Genomic DNA, 20,217 nt, shown 5'->3' on the forward strand with positions numbered 1-20,217 from the left:
ACCGCCCACTGGTTAAAAACGTCTGCTATTTTCTGGATAGGTCTCGTTATAGGTTATTTCAAAAGTTCTTACATTCAATGGCCTAACGCCCCTTAAGTGAATATGGTTAGAGTCTAAGAAATTGTTTTTTTTTCGAGAAATTATCATTTTGGTAAGCCCGTAACTTTTGAACCAGTGGACTGATTTTGGATTTTTTCACAGGCAAATCTAAGACATTTAAGTAAACTTTCTAAGCAGAATACTGAATTGCATCTCAAACGACCCTAGCTGTTTATATCATATTCGGAAAGCTGATTCTTTTCTACATAAACTATCAAAGATTCAGGAAATCATGTATTTTAGCTTATGAGATATATTGTTTTTATGCATTATTTTGCGATTTTACCGAGTATACCCGTTTTCAAAAAATTTTAACTTTTGAACCGCTTGATCAATCTTCGATCGTTATACAGTAAATGAAAGGTGTTTAAATAAAGTTTCTCGAACCAATATTGAATTGAGATTTTGTATTCATATTTCGGTAGGTATGTCTTTTCGTTATTGAGATCAGGATCCAATTAGGATCCAAACCCTCAGCTTTCCAAAAATCATTCAAAAATCGCTTTGATATTTCTGAGAAACTTTGGTTTTAGGGTTTCGTCTGAATGTAGGCAGTCATCCAAATACATTTCATACACTGTGAAAGGATCGGTGAAGCGGAAAAATGTCATACAAATTTTGAAAAAAGTGTATCACTCGAACCGGTTTTCAATCCATTCACAGCAAATAAAATGTGTTTCGATGAAGTATGGATGAAGTTAGAATAAAAAATCGGTAAAAAAGCGAAAAAAAACATGCCTCAAACGTGGAAAAACCTATCTATTTTTTCATATCTCATGTAAAAAAGATGTAAAAAAAAAGTTTTTTTTTTGCATTTTTTCCTCTGTTTTTCTCTATTTTTCTCATTTTTTAAATTTCTTTCGATTTTTCAGAATTTTTCAGTTTTTAAGGGGGTATTCTAGTGTAAAGACACGAATTTCGGACGTTGCTCCGAGATCCGTAAAAATAAAAGAAAGAATATTTTTACTATACATTATATCATTATTTGTTCATCTATCTTTTAACAAAAAAAAAATTAAAATTGTACGGAGAAAAAATATTCATAACGAGAATAGTTTTGAGCTGATGAAGTGAGAAGGTTTCATCTAAATGTAGACATTCATCCAAATACATTTTATTTACTGTGAAAGGATCAGTGAAGCGGAAAAAATGTTATACACATTTTGAAAAAAGTGTATCATTCGAACCGCTTTTCAATCCATTCACAGCAAATAAAATGTGTTAGGATGCAGTAAGGATGAAAAATCAGTAAAAAAGCGAAAAAAACATGCCTCAAAAGTGGAAAAAACTACCTATTTTTTCATATCTCATGTAAAAAAAGGTTTTTTTTTTGCATTTTTTCCTCTGCTTTTCTCTGCTTTTCTTATTTTTAAAATTTCTTTCGATTTTCCTGAATTTTTCAGTTTTTAATAAATTTTATAATTATTTTTATTTTTAATTTTTAATTATTTCTTTTATTTTGTAAACTGTATTTTGTTTGCTTTGACTTCTAAATTTATCTGATTTTTTTCTCATTTTCTAAATTTTATTTCTAAATTTTTTCTATTTTTTTCAGTATTTTACAAAATATTTCCAATTTTTTATGATGTTCTTAAACATTTGAATATTTTAAAGATTTCTTTTCTGATTTTTTTTGCTAATTTTTCAAATTTTATTTGTATTATTGAGCATTGATCAGCATTAGTCCGAGATGAATTTCTTTTATTTCACAAAATTTCCCCAATTATACGGATTTTTGTGATTTTTTAAATTAATATATTTTTTTGAACCTTTCTAAATTTGTATTTTTAATTATTTTGTTTATTAATAATTTTTTAAATTTTTATTTCTAAATTTTTCTATTTTGTTAGATTTTCCTGGATTTTTCAGTTTTTAATGATTTTTTGTTTTTATTTTTAATTATTTCTTTTTTTTTGTTAACTGTATTGTGTTTTGTTGGATTTCAAAACTTATCTGAATTTTTTCTCAATCTTTTTATTTTTTTCTAAATTTTTTCCATATTTTACAGCATTTTTCAAAATTTTTATGATGTTTTTAAATTTATGAATATTTTATAGTTTTTTTTCCATTTTTTCCTGAATTTTCCCGATTTTTTTCTCATTATTTAAATATTTTATCCTATTTTTCCAGTATTTTCCTGTATTTTACAGAACTTTTCTAATGTTTTTGAAATTTCCCAATTTTTAATTTTTTTTAAAGATTTTTTTCAAATTTTTGAGATTTATTGGTCCTTTTTTTAACATTCCTTGGGGTTTTTTAAATTTTTGTAATTTTTTTATTTTTTTGTAATTTTTCAAACTGAATTTTTCAGTTTTATCATGAATTTTTAAAGTCAGTTTTTATTTTAATTATTTTTATTATAATAATTTTTAATTTTTTGTAAACTGTATTGGATTTACTTAATATTCTAGATTTCTTTTTTTACCTCTTTTTTCAGTATTTTTCTTTGCTTCTCGATTTTTTTTTTATTTTTCTAATGTTTTGAGATTTTCTCTAAATTTTCTGAGTTTATTCCTCAATTTTGCTTAATTTTTCAGAATTTTATGGGTTTTGCTGTTTTTTTTCGCCAATTTAAATCTGAATTTTTCTAAATTTTTCTGTATTTATCTGGAAGATAAAACAAAACGCCTCTCTCAGTCTCTGCTCTGATGCCACATACAGTTTGCATCCACACTAGACTATATATTTCTTCTACCATTACCTCTATCACCACCATTCATAACGAACAAAACGCAATACGATAGTGACCACTTCCATCTGTCATTGGCAACGCATAAAACCACGATGTGTGCGTATGATGCAATAATACACAAATACACTTCACCGGGCGGTATGAAAACCGACTCGGTGCATGATTCTACCGAACCTTCACCTCGAATTCGAAATCGCGATCGAAAACACAACGTGGTGTGTGACATCTTTCATTCACTTCCATCTCGCTTCGGGTAAAATCGCTGTGTGTGATTCATCAGCCTTGGAAATGTAATTTGAATTTGAAAGTTAACTCATAGTCTTAAAAAATCTGTTGACTGCTGCTGCAGCGGATTTTGAATAGAATTCGCAATAGACATGTATTTATACTCTCGACCGGTGTAATTTTCATGCCAGGAGCGGGGCTTAGCTTAAACGTGCTTCTTTTGTCTTAGTTCACGTGATGCAAGTGCAAGCACGTATGTCTGACCATTCTGAGCGTGTATTCCGAAACAAAGGTTTGATTTTTCCTACTCACCGTGGGTTAGAGAGCAATGTGTTTGATGATTGGTATTGCATGGGTCAATGAATGAATAACGATACAAACAAAATTCTCGGGAATATATATTTTTATTGTTTTTTGTTTAACAATTGAATGTTAAAATTTACGTTTTCAGCTTTCATTTCGTCATTCGCATTGCATTTTCCCTCCTTCAACTACTCGAGAGCCCGATAACGATGGGCCCAACCACAACCCACATCTTATATAACCCATCCTCCTTCTCTCGGTCTTCTGTATTCCCACACACAGATGCCGATGAAATTATGACGGGCGGTAACATTATTGGGTAATCACTCCATACTCCGATGGAAAACTGGATGCTGGAGGAATGAATTTCGCACGGGATGCCCGAACTGTGGGGCACAAACTTTGTTCCACTAGAAATGTGTTTAACTGGCGCGCTTCGCGGTTGAGGTGTAGAAAAAAGAAACTGTTTTCGGCCAGGAATCATGTCGGAAGCCGCGGAGCGGCATTGTTCTCCACTACCATTCTTCAAAGTGCTTCAAAGGCCTGCAGCTTCCCATTCCCAGCTAGCCATATCTTCTCATGGGCACCATAGCGGACAGTGCGCTGTTTTTTCTATCTCACAGAAAAAAAGAATGTACCATTTTTACAAGCCTTTGACGTAGGACTACGTCTAACCGGAAGATATAGGGGGTGAAATGGAAATCTAGGAACTGAACAAGTGGGAAAAAATGCAAGATTTGGAACGCTTATAACTCGAGCATTTCTCAATAGATCGCAAAGGTTTTCGCATCAATTGATAGGAAATATATCTACGCATCTATCATAACGAATAACATTCCATTTTTCTTGAGATAAATAATTGAATAATTGTGAAATATCAAGCATTGTCAAAATGCACTATGTGCCCATTTTTGATTGGTCCATTTTGTGCTCCTCAAATCGTACCGACCAAAACGGGCAACCAGAGCAGCAGCGAAATAGAATGAAGCACGATTGGAAAGGAAAAAGAAAAAAATGAACGAAACATTGGTCGCAGTCGAATTCGGCTCCTTTAAACTTAAGTTACTGAGCCTACAAAAATAAACGAATTAATAAAAAAAAAAAATTGGTCGCAGTCTCACACATGCGTAATTCTCTACCAGCCAGTCAGCTTAAAAATCCCCGCTCCGCTGCCGTAACGATCATTCTCATTCAAACCGTACACCACATCGTTTCGCATCACAACACATCAACAAACCAACCCAAGAAGCCATGTCTGGACATGGTAAAGGAGGAAAATGAAGGGAAAGGCAAAATCCCGCTCGAACCGTGTTGATCTGGAGTTCCCCGCAAGGGAAGGTAGGCCGAGCGCGTTAGTACCAGTGCACCATTCCACCTAGCCGGCGTTATATAGTTTCGGCCGCCGAAGTGATCGAGTTAGCTGGCAAAGCTGCTCGCGACGATAAGAAAACCCGCATTCGGAACAGAACACATTCGGTTCGGTGGACATCAAGATAACAGGCAGTTGCAGCGAGTGGCGAGTGGCAAACGCAATCGCAAAACGGCTTCAGGTAGCAGAAGAAAAAAGTTTGTTCTTTATACAAACTGCTTTGGTGGAAAATCCAGAACAAGGCGGCATCGAGGGCGTTCGAAATGGGTTTTTTTTCAAAACCACGAGTACTAAGTTTGCTAAATTGGAACCATTCCATAAAACAAGGCGCTTTTCAGGGCCATTAAACCTCACAAAAAAGTGTTTAGGAAATACAGTTCAATGCTTTCCAAAACAATGTCCAAAATAATAATAAAACACAAATTGTTTTTTTCATAATTTGTTTGTCAGGATATGATGAGTATGTGAATTTGGCAGTTGTTCTGAGCTTATTGATTTTCACCAATTCTTAAATTGCTTCTGGATTGAAAGTACAGTAATTTACACTTATCTCGACATTTAGCTAATTGGACGGACCTGTAATGCGACATATTTATTTGGACATTTTTGCAAACATAGAGTTCGGGGTCCAAATTATGACCCCACATTGAAAGCCGACACTGTACCACTGTCATCGCAAATGTTCAATTACAGGTTAAAATTTCCTCCAATCCGATACTGAGTGGTGGTAATGCGACGTGCCATTGAATGTAATTTACTGTACAATATGTCACAAGCTGGTTGGGAAGAAGTTTTCCAACTGTGAAAGCTGTGGCGAGTGGCAAATGCAATCGCTAAACAGAAAGGTTTAGCCGAACAAGATGGGGATATCGAGTGATAACAAAACAATAAACTCTTTAGATTGAAGATAATTTTGTGATCCTGAAAAGGACCCTTTTTAGCCTGCATGTGAATCCAACGAGCGAACAAATCGTAATGAATGTATTTTTTTGCCATCGCTCCATTTTAACGCTCATTTGTTCGTCTCTTTGGACTCGCCGCTCTGGCTGAGTCTGCCGATTTATCTCTATCCTGTGAGTGTGTACCGCTAGAGTATAAAACACGCGGACCCCAAAAAAAAAATCTTATTTTCTTTCAAACCGTAAACCCGTGTGGTTGTACGGCATCGGCATCGTGGACGTAACAAAGGAGGACAAGTTAAGGGAAAGGCAAAGTCTCACTCGAACCGTGCAGGTCTCCAGTTCCCTGTTGGTCAGATTCACTGATTGCTCCGCAAGGGTAACTAGGCCGAACGGATTGGTGCCGGAGCACCAGTATACCTAACAGCGATTATAGAGCTTCGGCCATCGGAGTACTCGAGTTGGCTTGCAAAGCTGCTCACGACAATTAGAAAACCCGCATCAAGAACAGAGCAGCTTCGGTTCGGCGTTCATCAATAACAATTACAATTAGTTTCAGTGAGTGGCAAAGTGTTTCTCCGGCACGTCGCATTAAATGTAATTTACTGAACAACATGTCACAAGCTGGATGGGAAGAAATTTTCCAACTGTGAAAGCTGTGGCGAGTGGCAAACGCAATAGCTAAACAGGAAGGTTTAACCGAACAAGATGGGAATATCGAGTGATAACAAAAACACAACACCAAAGGTTCTTTTCAGAACCATCAACATATTCATAAAGAGTAAACAGTAAACTAATGCATTTTTCAGGTAGATAGGTAGGTATTCACGTAGGAGAAGAAAATAAAACAATATATTTAAAATATATATTTAACAAAAGCTGTCCCCTTTGTATAGTCCTACGTCACTCCGGTTATGTCCCCGATATTACCCACCCGTCTTTTTTTGTTGTCGTTACTTGATCATCTGTGTATATTTTCCTCATTCTATCAAACATGGCTACCTCGCGTTCTGCCTGACTACGAGTTCTGGTCGGCTGTTCTGTTCGCCCCTCGTTCGCCGTTCTTTTGTTCATATCTGCGGATTCCTTCCTACCACTCTCTCTACCAACTGTATGAAAAAAAAGCCTGGAATAATTCCGATCGATAAGTACGAGCCGAGCTCAAGACTCGACCAAAAAAAAAACAACACTCAGACATGGCACACAAACGGAGTGAATCAAGTGCGGGGAGTATCGCCACTGGGGGGGAATGTGATGATTTGCATATTCCCCCCAGCTTAGGCATTTGTGTGGTAAACGTTGGGCGCGTGTGGAAATCATCCGGCAGGCATGATGTAGTTAGTAGCTAGCTGGTGGTACTTACCCTTGCTCCCAGAAAGCGGGCCTCGAGCAGCTCCTGCTTGCGGGGATCCAACGCGGCTTGGAAGTGTTCCATCTTGATCGATGCACCTGGTGATGAAATGAAAATAATACAAGAAGCGGGTTAATGGGGGATAGCAAGTGTCGTACGCCATGTTTAAAAAGTTAGAGGAATGGAAGTTCCTTAAAAGACTAACTGGATACCAAACCTGCTAAACATTGGAACTTAAAACGCGATCATGAAAACTCACATTAAAATAAAAAAAAAGATAAAATGAATCAAATGGCACGCATATAGCTGTTGCAGGTTCGTGTTGTGCGTAATCTGTTCGGTGTTGTTGGCCTGAATAGCCTTACAGCGACTCGATGGAGAAACTGTCGAACCGCAAGCCCACATCGAACAACGGAACACACATCTATGGCTTAGTTTGACTAGAAATGAATTAAGAATCATTATTCGAAATCACAAAGATTCGGGACATACGGTATTATGTCCTATGAGCTATGTTTCGGGGGTGGCATAATGAAATCAGTGTTTTTGGTATGATAAACATCTTCCATCGCAAATCCACCAAGAAACGACTGAGCAATACGCTAAAAAAATAATAATGTTCGCGGAGCAACCGAGTTTTTCAATTGGTACTCCCAATATGTTCCCGAAAGACCTTCTTCCATATTATTTTAATCCCGCATGACCTCAATTTTGAACTCCCCATTCCTTGGAGGTTTGCCATAAAAAATCTGTGTTTCTGGTCTCAAAAAATCTTTCTATCTGTGTTTTTTCTCCGAAAATCTGTATCAACCCTTTGCGGTCGTTTGTCTATTTCCAGCCACCACAGCAAAGAAGTACAGGGTTTTTTTAGATTGAACGCTCCCGCAAAAAATCGAATGGCTCCTTATAAATTTAGTTTTCGCTTCGTCGATGGTAACACTGCATTCCAGGAGGCGATCTAGCGTAGTGGTAACATCCATTCCTCTCACGCTAAAGGCCACGAGTTCAATTCTTCCAAAAATGGAAGCAAAGTGACGAACCAGCCAAATGTGTTGAAAGTCACTTAAATACAGATAAAAAAACTGCATTCCCCACTTCGGGACGATAATATTCGGCTACTCGTTCAGTCTGATCGGATGGTTTTTAGTGTCAAGATGTACAATTTACAAGAACGTGTATTTTTAGTGAAATCGTATTACTCGAGTAACCGAAGCCTTAATGAAACTTTGTCCTCTTATGGTAAGAATTTCAACATTTCTGGTCGTCGATTGTTTCCTCTGGGGGTACGTGAAGAACCGTTGGTAAGCCACAACATTTGGAGGAACTTAAAGAAGAAATAACTCGAATTTTCAACAGCATCGAAGTCGTAATGTTAGAGTTGTGCATGAAGAATTTTGTTCACCGTATAGAACCCGTTATCGAGAAAAGGGGTGGTCACATCGAAAATGTCCTACAATAAGCTTTATTTTCGATTTTTAAAAATAAAAATCGGTTCACTTTTGTAAAAGTTATTAAAATTTGTTGCGTGAGCGTTTAATCTGAAAGATCCTGTATACTTATGTTATAACTTTTGCAACAATGTATCAGTTCACACTTTTTCTAAACGAATTTTAATGCCTTGTGAACTTATTCACCAACCAAAACGGTGCTACTATGAGTAATGTATAACAGTACTCAGTATAAACAAAAGTTGTCATCCATGCTTGAGGAAAGGATTAATGGAAAACTCCATGTATTGCGGCACTGTGTTTATGTAAAGAGCATGGTTCTGTACGTTTAAAAAGAAAGATAGGCGAAAAACTAATCATTTTCATGATACACGCGAAAAATTTTACACGAAGAATTATAGCAACTATTTTTAAAACATAAACATAAAAAAATTGTTTAATAAATACAGAAGTTTACAAAAAATGGAAAAAAAACTTTTTCACCCTTCATAATCTCACAAACTTAAATATCATTGCTTTATCATGTAAAAAATTGCGACCAGTGCACATGTCGAAATTTAATTCGATCGCAGAGGGATATATAAGTTCAATCTTGAAACATAATTTTAGGTTAAGTATAATTCATTGACATAGTTATTTTGAATTTAACGATGTTTATGATACCCACCTAAAAATTCGTAATCACTGTGCTTTATTAGGAAAAAGATAAACAGTGTTATTTATTTATTGTAGAGCTAGCCGATGACGCAGATTTTTACATCTTTTCGCCTCATATTGACGTGAGAAAGCAGACGATGCGATTTCATGCCAACTCGTCTTAGGAGTTGACAGCACCATCTCAGATAGTAGTGAAACGTTGTGGGTGTAAAGACATGGGTCATTCAAGCAACTTTGCATACTTGAAATATTCGAAAAACAATCAGACTACTTTTTGGAAGAAAACTAATTTTTTTTTCTTAATTTTTTAACAAAACATTTTTTACAAAACAATTTTTTTACAAACTTAATTTTATTACACATTTTTTTTTACATCAACTTTTTCTTTTATAGTTTTTGGAATATATGTCATTTTTATGTGAAGATAATAATGAAAAAAATAATGTTTTAACCGTAATATTTTTGTGTGAAAATTCTCACGTTTGACATGTTCTTGAAATGTTTCTAAATAGAGAGAAGTTAGCAGAGCATTCAAAATGCGATAATTTATACAAAAAAATGTTACGAATTGAACATTAATAGCATTTTTTTCAAAGAAAACATGAAAAAGTAGTTGTTCGAAAAACTTTTTCCATAAAAATGTGCCCATCGGCCGATGTATGGAAAACTTGTTGGAAATTTTAATGACTATTTATATCTATTCCTTTCATTCTGAAGAAAAATTAAATGTTTGCTGTATTCAGTTTTAATTTTTTGCTTTTTCAATTTTGATTGGTTTTCAATGTTTAATATTTTCAATTGCTAATCTTCGATTTTATTTATTTTCAATTTCTAATTTTAACTGTTGAAAATTTAAAGTTTTTGTTGTTTCCAATTTTTGCTATTTCAGCAATTCCATTTTAACGGTTTCAATGTTAATTTCAATTCTTGTTATTTTGAATTTAAAAAAAAATAAAATCAGTTTCTAGTACTAAATGTTTACTATTTTGATTTTTTTTAATATTTTTAATTTTTGCTGTTTTGATTTTTTTGACTTTCAATTTTAAATTTTTTTGTTATTTTCAATTTTAAATTGTTGGTATCTTACCATTTACAATTTTTGTCACGTTCGGTTTTTACCATTTCCAATTTTTGATTCCTTGCTATTTTTACTATTTTCAATTTTCAATTTTTGTTAGGTTCAATTTTTAATTTTTGCTATTGTTCATTTTTTTCCGCATTCAATATTTGGTTTAATTGTTTCTAATTATTACTATTTCGATTTTTAAAAATTCCTTGCTGTTTGAAAATCAATCAATTATTGCTATATTCAATTTTAAATTCATGCTGTTTTTAATTTTTGTTGCATCCAATTTCTATGTTTTGCTATTACTAATTTTGTATTTCGAGTTTTCGCTGTTTATTATTCTAAATTTATATTATTTTACTATTTGCTGTTTTCAATTTTGTTGAATTTTTTAATTGAATTTTTGTCAAATGAATTTCAAATTTTTCATTATTTTTAATTTGTGTTGTTAAAAATTTATGATTTTTGTTATTCTAAATTTTTGCAATTTAGAATTTAGAATTTTGCCATTTTCAATATTTAATTGCTTTTAATTTAGCATCTTATATTTTTGCTGCATTCAATTTTCAATTAAAATTTTCGTTATGTTCAATTTTCAATTGTTGATATTTGCAATTATATTTTCATTATTTTTTTGTTGCGTTCAATTTTTAATTGTTGATATTTAAAATTTTCAATTTTTGATGGTTGCTATTTCAAATTTTATTGACGTGGGACTACGTCTAACCGGAGTATATGGGGGGTAAAATGAAAACCTAAACACAGAACATGCAAGAGAAAATGAAAGATTCCGAATGCTTATAACTCGAACATTTCTTACTGGATCGGAAAGATGTTTGCATCAATTGATAGGAAATATTTCTACGCTTCTATCGCAATTAGTAAAATGTTATTTTTCATTAGAGAAACAATTGAATAACTGTAAAATGTTAAGCGTTATCAAAACACCCTAACTGCCTTGTTTTGATTGGCCCGATTTACGGTTTCCCCAACACAGCCATCAAAACCAAGCAGCCTTGGGGAAATCTGCATTGCAAATACATGAAAGTTGGGGGTATTTTTGTTCCGACTGAAATGTGTTTCCCTAACACGTACTTCAAATCCATGGAGGGTGGGGAAATTGGCATTGCAAATACATGAAAGTGGTTATCCCCGATTTTTGAAATTAATCGTTCATTAGCTAATCGAATACTTTTCAGCAGTTTGTTATTCGATACGATTAATCGCCCCAAATAATCGATTAATCGATACACTGAGAGGAATAATTAGTTATACTAATATTTTTCATTTCAACATTTCTCATCATCATAGAAAGCCATCTGGAATCAAAAAAGTGTTCATTCTGCCTGAAAATCAATCATTATCTTCTACGCTCCCCTAAACTGGTTAACTAATCTCAATTCGCGTTGACGGCATTGAGCTTCTTTTACAATTTTAGGGGAGCGTCAAAGATAATAATTGAATTTCAGGATTAATCTGCAGCAACCGTAGGTTTTTTTTCTCTGGGTTTGGATCGATGAATCGATGTAAATTATTCGTTCGCATTATTAGTCGCGCAGTATTCGTTCGATTAATAATCGATTTCTGTAGGAAGTATTCGATTAATCGATTAATCGAACGATTATCGGGGATCACTACATGTAAGTCGGGGGCATTTTTGTTCCGACTAAAATGTGTTTCCCCAATACAGACATCAGAACCAAGGTGCCTGGGGAAATTGGCATTGCATATTCATGAAAATCGGGGGCATTTTTGTTCCGACTGAAATGTGTTTGTCTAACAAAGACTTCAAAACAAAGATGTCATCATACCAAACGTAAAAGGATGATAATCCTAAATTTACTTGTAATGGAGAACACAATCTATCACATTGCATGAATTGACTTTACATGGCATCCTACAATCTTTTTATTCACAAAGCAAATATATTGGATTCAATTGAACTCGGAAATTGTTTCTTTCAATCAAAAAATTAATCAATACAAACACATGATTGCTAAGCTAAGGTAGTCCCACGTCAACCTTGAGGTTATATCTTAGATATAACCCACCCATTTTTGCCCTCGTGTTTTCCTAACACGGATTTAAAAAGCGGGTACGAACACAACGCTTTGGCTAGGTTATTCAAAATTGCTTTTTTACAGATGATTGACGAGATCTTTCTGTGTTGTGGCAGATCTCATTGCAGATTCAGATTGAAGCGATTATACCCCAGTTTGAATGAAGGGCCTGAAGTATCGGCTGGAATTAGGCTTAGGTTTGCTCAACTGTCTGGTCTCGAAAACGATTAACAGATCGTTGTCGGGTATCCAGTAAAGCGGGATTTCCTTTGTAAATTCAAAGCTGGTATGGATATAGGTATTAGGTTCGATTCCTGATCGGTCAAGGGTCTTCCCGGATTGGAAATTCTCTTGACATGCATTGGAATATCTAGCGTTCATATAATGCCTTTACTTGCTCTTTCGAGTGACAATCTATGTCTATGCTCTTAACTAATATACTGGTTTTGTTTGTATTATAAAAGAAATCCATATATATATATATATATATATATATATATATATATATATATATATATATATATATATATATATATATATATATATATATATATATATATATATATATATATATATATATATATATATATATATATATATATATATATGTATATATATATATATATATATATATATATATATATATATATATATATATGTATATATATATATATATATATATATATATATATATATATATATATATATATATATATATATATATATATATATATATATATATATATATATATATATATATATAGTTATCAAAGAAAATTCATCCAGCTCAAATCGTTGTAGGAAAATAAAGTGGGACCGTCATCATTATTATATAATGAATAGAGTACTGTTTTAGGTGTAGGTGCATGTGTGTGTGTGTTTTTTTTTATCTTTAGACTATGATGATGATGGTGTGTTGTTTTAATTTTTTTTTTCAATTTTTAATAATTTTAGTTTTTAGATTAGTCTAAAAATAATTGTGAAGTCTACAAGAGTTTGAGCATCGCGCGCGTGAACCGGCATAGTAAAATTTGAAATTGAACATTGGCAAACGTGATTTTTTTTCTTTGTTTTTGTTTTGTTTAATAAGATCGATCCATTCCAAGGGATTGGAAGTGGAAACTGAAAAGAAGCTAGGGATAGCTCAACCGGAATACTTGTAAATTTATCCTTTTGACAGATGATTGACGAGATCTTTCTGTGTTGTGGCAGATCTCATTGCAGATTCAGATTGACGCGATTATACCCCAGGTTAGGGCCTGAAGTATCGGCTGGAATTAGGCTTAGGTTTGCTCAGCTGTCTGGTCTCGAAAACGATTAACAGATCGTTGTCGGGTATCCAGTACAGCGGGATTTCCTTTGTAAATTCAAGGCTGGTACTGACATAGGTATTAGGTTCAATTCCTGATCGGTCAAGGGTCTTCCCGGGTTGGAAATTCTCTTGACATGCCATGGAATATTTAGCGTTCAGATAATGCCCTTACTTGTTCTTTTGATAAACAATCTATGCCAGTGGTACAACCGGACCGTTTTTTGTTTTTAACTTGCTTACTGGTTGATTTGATATTACAAAGAAACTCCTCCATATGATCATCCACAAGATAACTCGTCCAGCTCAAACCTATGTAGGGGAAAGAGGTGGGACCATCATCATCAGAAGAACATGCCTTCATATCCTCTGCTCACAAAGCAAATATATTGAATTCAATTGAATTCGGAAATTATTTCATTCAATCTAAAATTTATTCAATACAAACAAATGATTGCTAATCTAAGGTAGTCCCACGTCAACCTTGCGGTTATATGTTAAATATGACCCTTCCATATTTTTTTTTGTTTTCAATTTTCAATTTTTGTTATTTTGATTTTTTTTTAATTTTAAATTCTAAATTTTCAGTTATCAATTTTTCTGTGTGTTTTTTTTTAATTTTAATTTTTACTGTTTTCAATTTGCAATTATAATTGTTGTTATTTGGAATTCTTTATTTGGCATACAACCCATTTTGAAATTTTGCTGTTTTAAAATACGATTTTTCTGTATTCAACATCAATTTTTTGGTATGTTAGACCTTCTATTTTTGCTATTTTTTGTTTAAGTAAAAAAAATGTACACAACAAAAACAGAAAAGTTAAAACAGCAACAATTGAAATTTATAATAGCAAAATGGATATGAAAATTAAAAAACAAATACATTGCAAACTGAAAATAGCAAAAACTGAGAAATGAAAATGAAAAAAAAAAATTCAAAGTAGCAAAAATTTAAATGTTGCTATTTAGAATTTTTTGTTGTTGTTGTATACAATTTTCAAATTTTGCTGTTTCGAATTTAGATTTTTTTTTGTTTTCAACTTTAATTTTTTTGGTATTGTAGCATTTCAGTATTTTAGTGCAGTAGTATTTTAGTAGATATTTTTGGTAAATAGCGGAAATAGAAAATTACAAAAAAAAAACTAAAGATTGAAAATAGCGAAAATGAAAAATTAGAAATAACAAAAATCGATAATAAAACGTAGCAAAACATGCAAATTCCAAATAGCAAAAATTCAAATTGTTTACAATTATGTACATATATTAATGGCTTAAAAAAATAAATAACTTAAAAACCGATTGCAAATATTATAAATTCAAAACTGAAAATGACAAAGCTGAAAATAAAAAAATAAAAATGAATAAATAAATCCAAAACTGAAAATTGAAAATACTCAAAATTTAGAATAGGACATCGCGAAAAATAATAAATGTTAATACAGGAATCAACTTCTCACTTTTTTGATAGAAAAAATTACAATGTCCTCATCTCACTAGAGATCATTTAAGCTAGTGTTTTCATTCATTTGAAGCGAACATTTCGAATACGTGATGTAGACACATTGCGTAAAAGACCGTGCAGTCAAGGTGTTCCAGTGGCCGATTGGTCAGCGCACATTATTAAGCCGGGGCTCGGGTTCGATTCCCGTTCATTCCGCGGGGATTTTTATCAAAGCATTTTTTTCGACTTGCACAGTGGTCAATGTAAACAAACGAAGCACAAGAAAAAATTGCACCCCAAACAGAACCCATCAATTCAGAGAACAAACAGAATAGAGAAAAAACGACGAAACAAAACAAAACAAACCCCCAAGAACCGAAAAAAGTCAAATAAGAGAGAGAAATAAGAAAAACCACAAAAAGACAGAACAGAAAGGCAGCTAGGAAGAGTGTGATTTTTGTCGTCTTTCTCACCTCCTCCGGCTCGGGACCGACGCCTGTCGCTCATTCCAAGGAAGCTGAATGAGGGGGTGCGTTTCCCCCCTCGGGGGGTGGTCGAGGGTGGTTGCAGTGGTTAGTAGTATGTGGGAGGGGCAATGGTTTTCCCTATCTCTGGTCCCCCTGGTTCGTGGCAGCAACAGCGGCACGGATGAATGCGGACGCGTTGGCGGCCTCTCAAAGTTCCATTTCGGCCGCCAGCAACAACGTTTCCTAGAATTCGAGAGAGACGAGAAACGAGACAAACAGATAGAGAGAGTACAGGGTTGGAGTATGCGTGTGTGTGTGTGTGTGTTTGTACTTTGTATGTATTCCATAATTAGTTCAATTTGCGGACACTTCCTGAGGACAATCCCGCTCCCCCCAGAGGGCCGGAAGGAAAGCGCATCTTTGCAATAATCGCGTTAATCAATTAAAAGGACACGTCGTTGTCGCTCTCGGGGGGCCTTAAAATAAGCTCTGATCTAATAAGACGGTGACCAATCACGCGAGCTATTTTGAGGGCGTTGACGCGAAAATTCCGCCGATACACATCGAAAACTCATAGTCGGTTCGAGGGCGAGGAATGGAACGGAACGGAAAAAGGAAAAACAAAAATAGAGTAGGGTAAATGATCTTGATTTGTCCAGTCGAAAATATGATCATGGTTTGCCCACTTTTTTGAATGCTCTAATTCAGCGCTCCTGTGTCAAATAAGGCCTTCGAATGTTTCGTAACATATAAATGAAATTGCCTTTTACATGATTTATAGTAGTTTGATAGTATATTTTTACGAAATCGCATTTTTTAAAGGATTATAAAATACACCTTCTATTTGTGTCAATGCGCCCCTCATTCGAGCTAACTTTTAATCGATCACCAGATGATTATTTGGCACGTATTCAGACCTTTTCTGGATTACAACACTTACAAATATTGTAAACATCATGCTTGCTCACCATTTGTATCGGATTTACATAGCTAAACCATTAAATTAACGCATTTTGATGAACTCAATTCTGATAATGAGTTGTCCAATTCAATAATGTTGTTTTGTCCACATGATTTCTATGGCAACCGCTTGGCGCGCTGCAGTTTGTTTATGGTGTGCTTCGCGCATAGCAGAAGTATGGTTTTTCTGTGTTGATTGTGTTGAGTTGAACACTTCTAAAATGCCCAAGAAAAGGCAATCTTCTGAAGAAAGCTTAAATTATGAATGAATCAATATGATCAAGCAATGATAAATGCAACATCTAATTGTGAATTCGAATGTTTTCATTCAAAAATGGAGATTTCTAAAACCGGACAAACCATGATCATTTTTATGGGCAAACCATGATCATAATTCTTCTTTAAGGAAAATCGTTAAAAAACATAAAAAATTGAATAATTTCAACACCTTCTGGTAGTATTAGCAACTAGAGACTTGGGGCTTTTCAACAAACCCAAACTCGTATCGATTATGTGTGATTTTCATGAAGAAAAATCGATTTGCATTTACTAGTTGCGTAAAAACACCCCAAATTGGACAAACCAAGATCATTTACCCTATGTGCATATACACGATGATGATTATGATGACGCAAAGTTTGACGGGGGAAGAAGGGCTGTGAGTGCGGAACGGTGGTACGGTTCAAAAATAGTAATAAACAGAAGCAAATGGCGCAAGTAAAACTTTTCTTCGCCTTCATTGTCGGGACCAAAAATAGCACCAGAAAATGTATACAATCTACGGAAGTACCAATCAGGTCGAGGGTTCGGATACGACGTCCGATGAGGAGGAGGTGAAAAAAACAACGATTTCGTTGCTAAATTGTTTGCTGGAAAGTATTTTGATCGATAACGGCATTTTCGAGCCACAGTGGGTTTGAAAACGAATGAATAATTGTCAAAAGCCTCATCGACAATCAATATTCTCATGGAATTGTATACTCGTTTTGACAATCCAGTGGAAATTGTCATCGAAGCCACTAACACGTTGAGCCCCGGATTGTTCTTGCTGCACTTTCCGTTCAGTCTGCATCAAAGCATTTTAACAATATCAGTTTCGGTCCCCGCTCCCAAAGATATTTATTGTATGGAAGGAAAATAGTCAGAAATTCCACTAGAAAATAGTCACATATAGTAAACCATCCGAAAACGAACCATGTTCATTTTTATTTTCTTACTAGCTGACCCGGCAAACTTCAAGCGCTTTAAAATTTATTTTTCGTTATCAGATCCACGTTTTCTTACTAAGCGCTATTCATGGGTCCAATCGCATCTTCTAATCTACCCTCCTTTTTTCTCTCTACCATTTACTATAAAATTCCAAAACTAGTCAATATAATATCAGATTATTTTTAGACACAATTCTCGTTCAAGATTTTTCAACCACTTGCAAATAACATGTTTCTCCGTTACATGGAATAAATGTTTGATACAGAAAATATGATAGAATAAAGACAGTCCTAAATCGGATAATTCCTCACTCCAGTTTTGCTCTTATCAACACATTCGACGATCCATTTTTATTTATATAGATAGAAGACGATATAGGAGTGCATTTTATCACATTAAAATCCATATCCACTTTCGAACGAAGATCAATTTCGTTACTGCAAACATCAAATGGACTAACAACGCTAGTCAATATATAATTGTAGAACACATGCGAATTGAATTCTTCGAATTTTCCCATTTTCCATAACATAACATGATAGAAACATTTTTCGTACCCAAAAACCCTCACATCCCATGCTTGGCTCCATTTGCTTTATAAGTTCTCGAGTTATGCATAAATTTGTGTTTCATTTGTATGGGAGCGCCCCTTTAGAGAGGGGAGAGGACTGTCGAACTACCATAGAAACGTTTATCGGAAGATAGGAGGAGTGTTGAACGACCTTAGAAATGTTTCTTGCCCCCTGAAACCTCCACATGCCAAATTTGGTTCCGTTTGCTTGATTAGTCCTTGAATTATGCAGAAATGTATGCTTCTTTGTATGGCAGTCTCCCCCTTCAGAGAGAAGGGAGCAGAATCTGTTCACCATAGAAACGTTTCGTGTCCCCTAAAACCTTCGCATGCCAAATTTGGCTCCATTTGCTTGATTAATTCTCGAGTTATACAGAAATTTGTGTTTCATTTGTATGACAGCCTCCCTTTAGAGAGGGGGAGGAGTATCTTTCCAATATAACGGGTGTTCAATAAAAAATGAGAATGGTTTTCAATCGCATATAAAAAAAAAATTATTTTTTCATCGATTTCAGTATTTTTTATTAATAACATAATGTATTTTCTTCAAAAAAATGTCAGTGAATGTTTGAGTAAGGGCCGTGGTCTGCTGTTCGACGCAACTTTGTCGCGATGCTCTCACAGGAACGTTGTACGGCACTTACGTCCATTTTCCGGATACAATTCCGGATTCTTGTAGTCAGTTGCTTCGTGTCCTTGGCCCCCCAATTGTTTTTATACACTAGGGCACTGAGTGAGCCAAAGGAATCCTCTATTGGGCGGCACTGGGTCGTAAGTTTGTTGGGTTACGATCTTTCGGCACGAACGGCATCTTTTTCTTCTCAAGATACGCCAGCGTCTTCTTGGCGTAATGGGAAGACGCCTTGTCCGGCCAGAAGACGTACTTCCCATCCGCGTGATGCTCGTTCAGGAACGGTAGCAGGATTTTATCGAGGCACTCTTCTCGATAGATTTGTTGGTTGATTGCCAGACCGCTTGGCTTAAACCAAGGCTTTGAAATGCCCCAGTCGAAAATGGCGATGTACAACATAACCTTTTTTTCAAACTTGTGCTTGAACTTGTATTTCACTTCAGGCGGTGTGGATGACTTGTCGCTGGAGTAGTAATTATCATTTCCTGGAATATGCGTTTTGGACAGCGGAAAATAGCTTTCGTCGTCCAGAACGAAAGACGTCCCGCGGTATTTTATGGTCATCCACCGACACTGTGATTTAACCGTCTCAATCTGCTCCTCCGTGTACTCCGGCGACCTCGTCTTCTTCCTGCAGACGATTCCTTCCAACTTGAGGGTCCGATGGATCAATACGTGGGAGCAGCCATATTTCCGATCGGCGTCACGCAGGCTGGTTGCGTCCTTGTTGTCAAACAGCTTCTTTAACGATGTCTTCCTCTGCTTCGTCAATATCGTCACCGGACGACCACTTCCGACCTTCCGCTCTACGTTCAGGAAACCCAGGATACGATATACCGTACTGACAGGTACATTTTCTTCCTTAAAATGTGCCACCGTGAACTCTTTTCCTTGCTGGAAATGCGTTTCGTAGAACCGTACAATGCGTTCGCGGAGCACGTGCTGTTTCGACGCCATCTTTGCTTTGACAAAATTCAAACTAGCAAAACCAATCACGCCTACAGCTTCTAGGGAGCCCAAAGAGCAATTTTCTTGCTGAAAGAAAATTTTACGCTCTTTATTTGAGTTACTGAAAGGTATTGAAAAAAATCACATTTTTTATTTAACACCCGTTAGAAATATTTATTGCACCCTAAAACCTACACATGCCAAATTTGGGTTCGTTTGCTTGATTAATTCTCGAGTTATGAAGAAATTTATGTTTCATTTGTAAGACAGAGAATCGGGGCACCTCGTCTGCCTATGATCGTCGGATGCAGCAGATACAGCCCTTCGTAGATAAGTCGAAGGCTACCTCAACATGTACGGCCCGCACTGTGAGGCAAGTAAAAGGTGCGATCCATCTCTTAGCGTTCGCACGACCCACTTTCACGGTGATAATAGTCCAAGCCAACATAGCTGAACGGTCGAATAAAAGGGGACAGTCTTGCCGCAGGTAGGGGTGCCATTCTAGGAACGGA

At 35.1% G+C, this 20,217-nt stretch overlaps 1 protein-coding gene across 2 annotated transcripts in view; it reads right to left on the minus strand.

The window, feature by feature from the left end:
* Positions 1-20,217, minus strand: part of LOC129762470 (serine/threonine-protein kinase tousled-like 2) — a 358,161-nt gene that overhangs the window by 308,164 nt on the left and 29,780 nt on the right. Inside the window, exons 2-3 of one of the 2 annotated variants that reach the window (XM_055760742.1) lie at positions 15,393-15,629; positions 6,951-7,036 (exon numbers count right to left, since the gene is read on the minus strand). In XM_055760742.1, the coding sequence (XP_055616717.1) occupies positions 6,951-7,036; positions 15,393-15,426 (120 nt within the window). In that variant the 5' untranslated portion in view covers positions 15,427-15,629. The remainder of the gene's footprint in view (positions 1-6,950; positions 7,037-15,392; positions 15,630-20,217) is intronic. The other variant, XM_055760744.1, reaches the window with a different exon arrangement.

This window comes from Toxorhynchites rutilus, chromosome 1 (assembly GCF_029784135.1).
Source record: "Toxorhynchites rutilus septentrionalis strain SRP chromosome 1, ASM2978413v1, whole genome shotgun sequence".
Taxonomy (NCBI): Eukaryota; Metazoa; Arthropoda; class Insecta; order Diptera; family Culicidae; genus Toxorhynchites; species Toxorhynchites rutilus.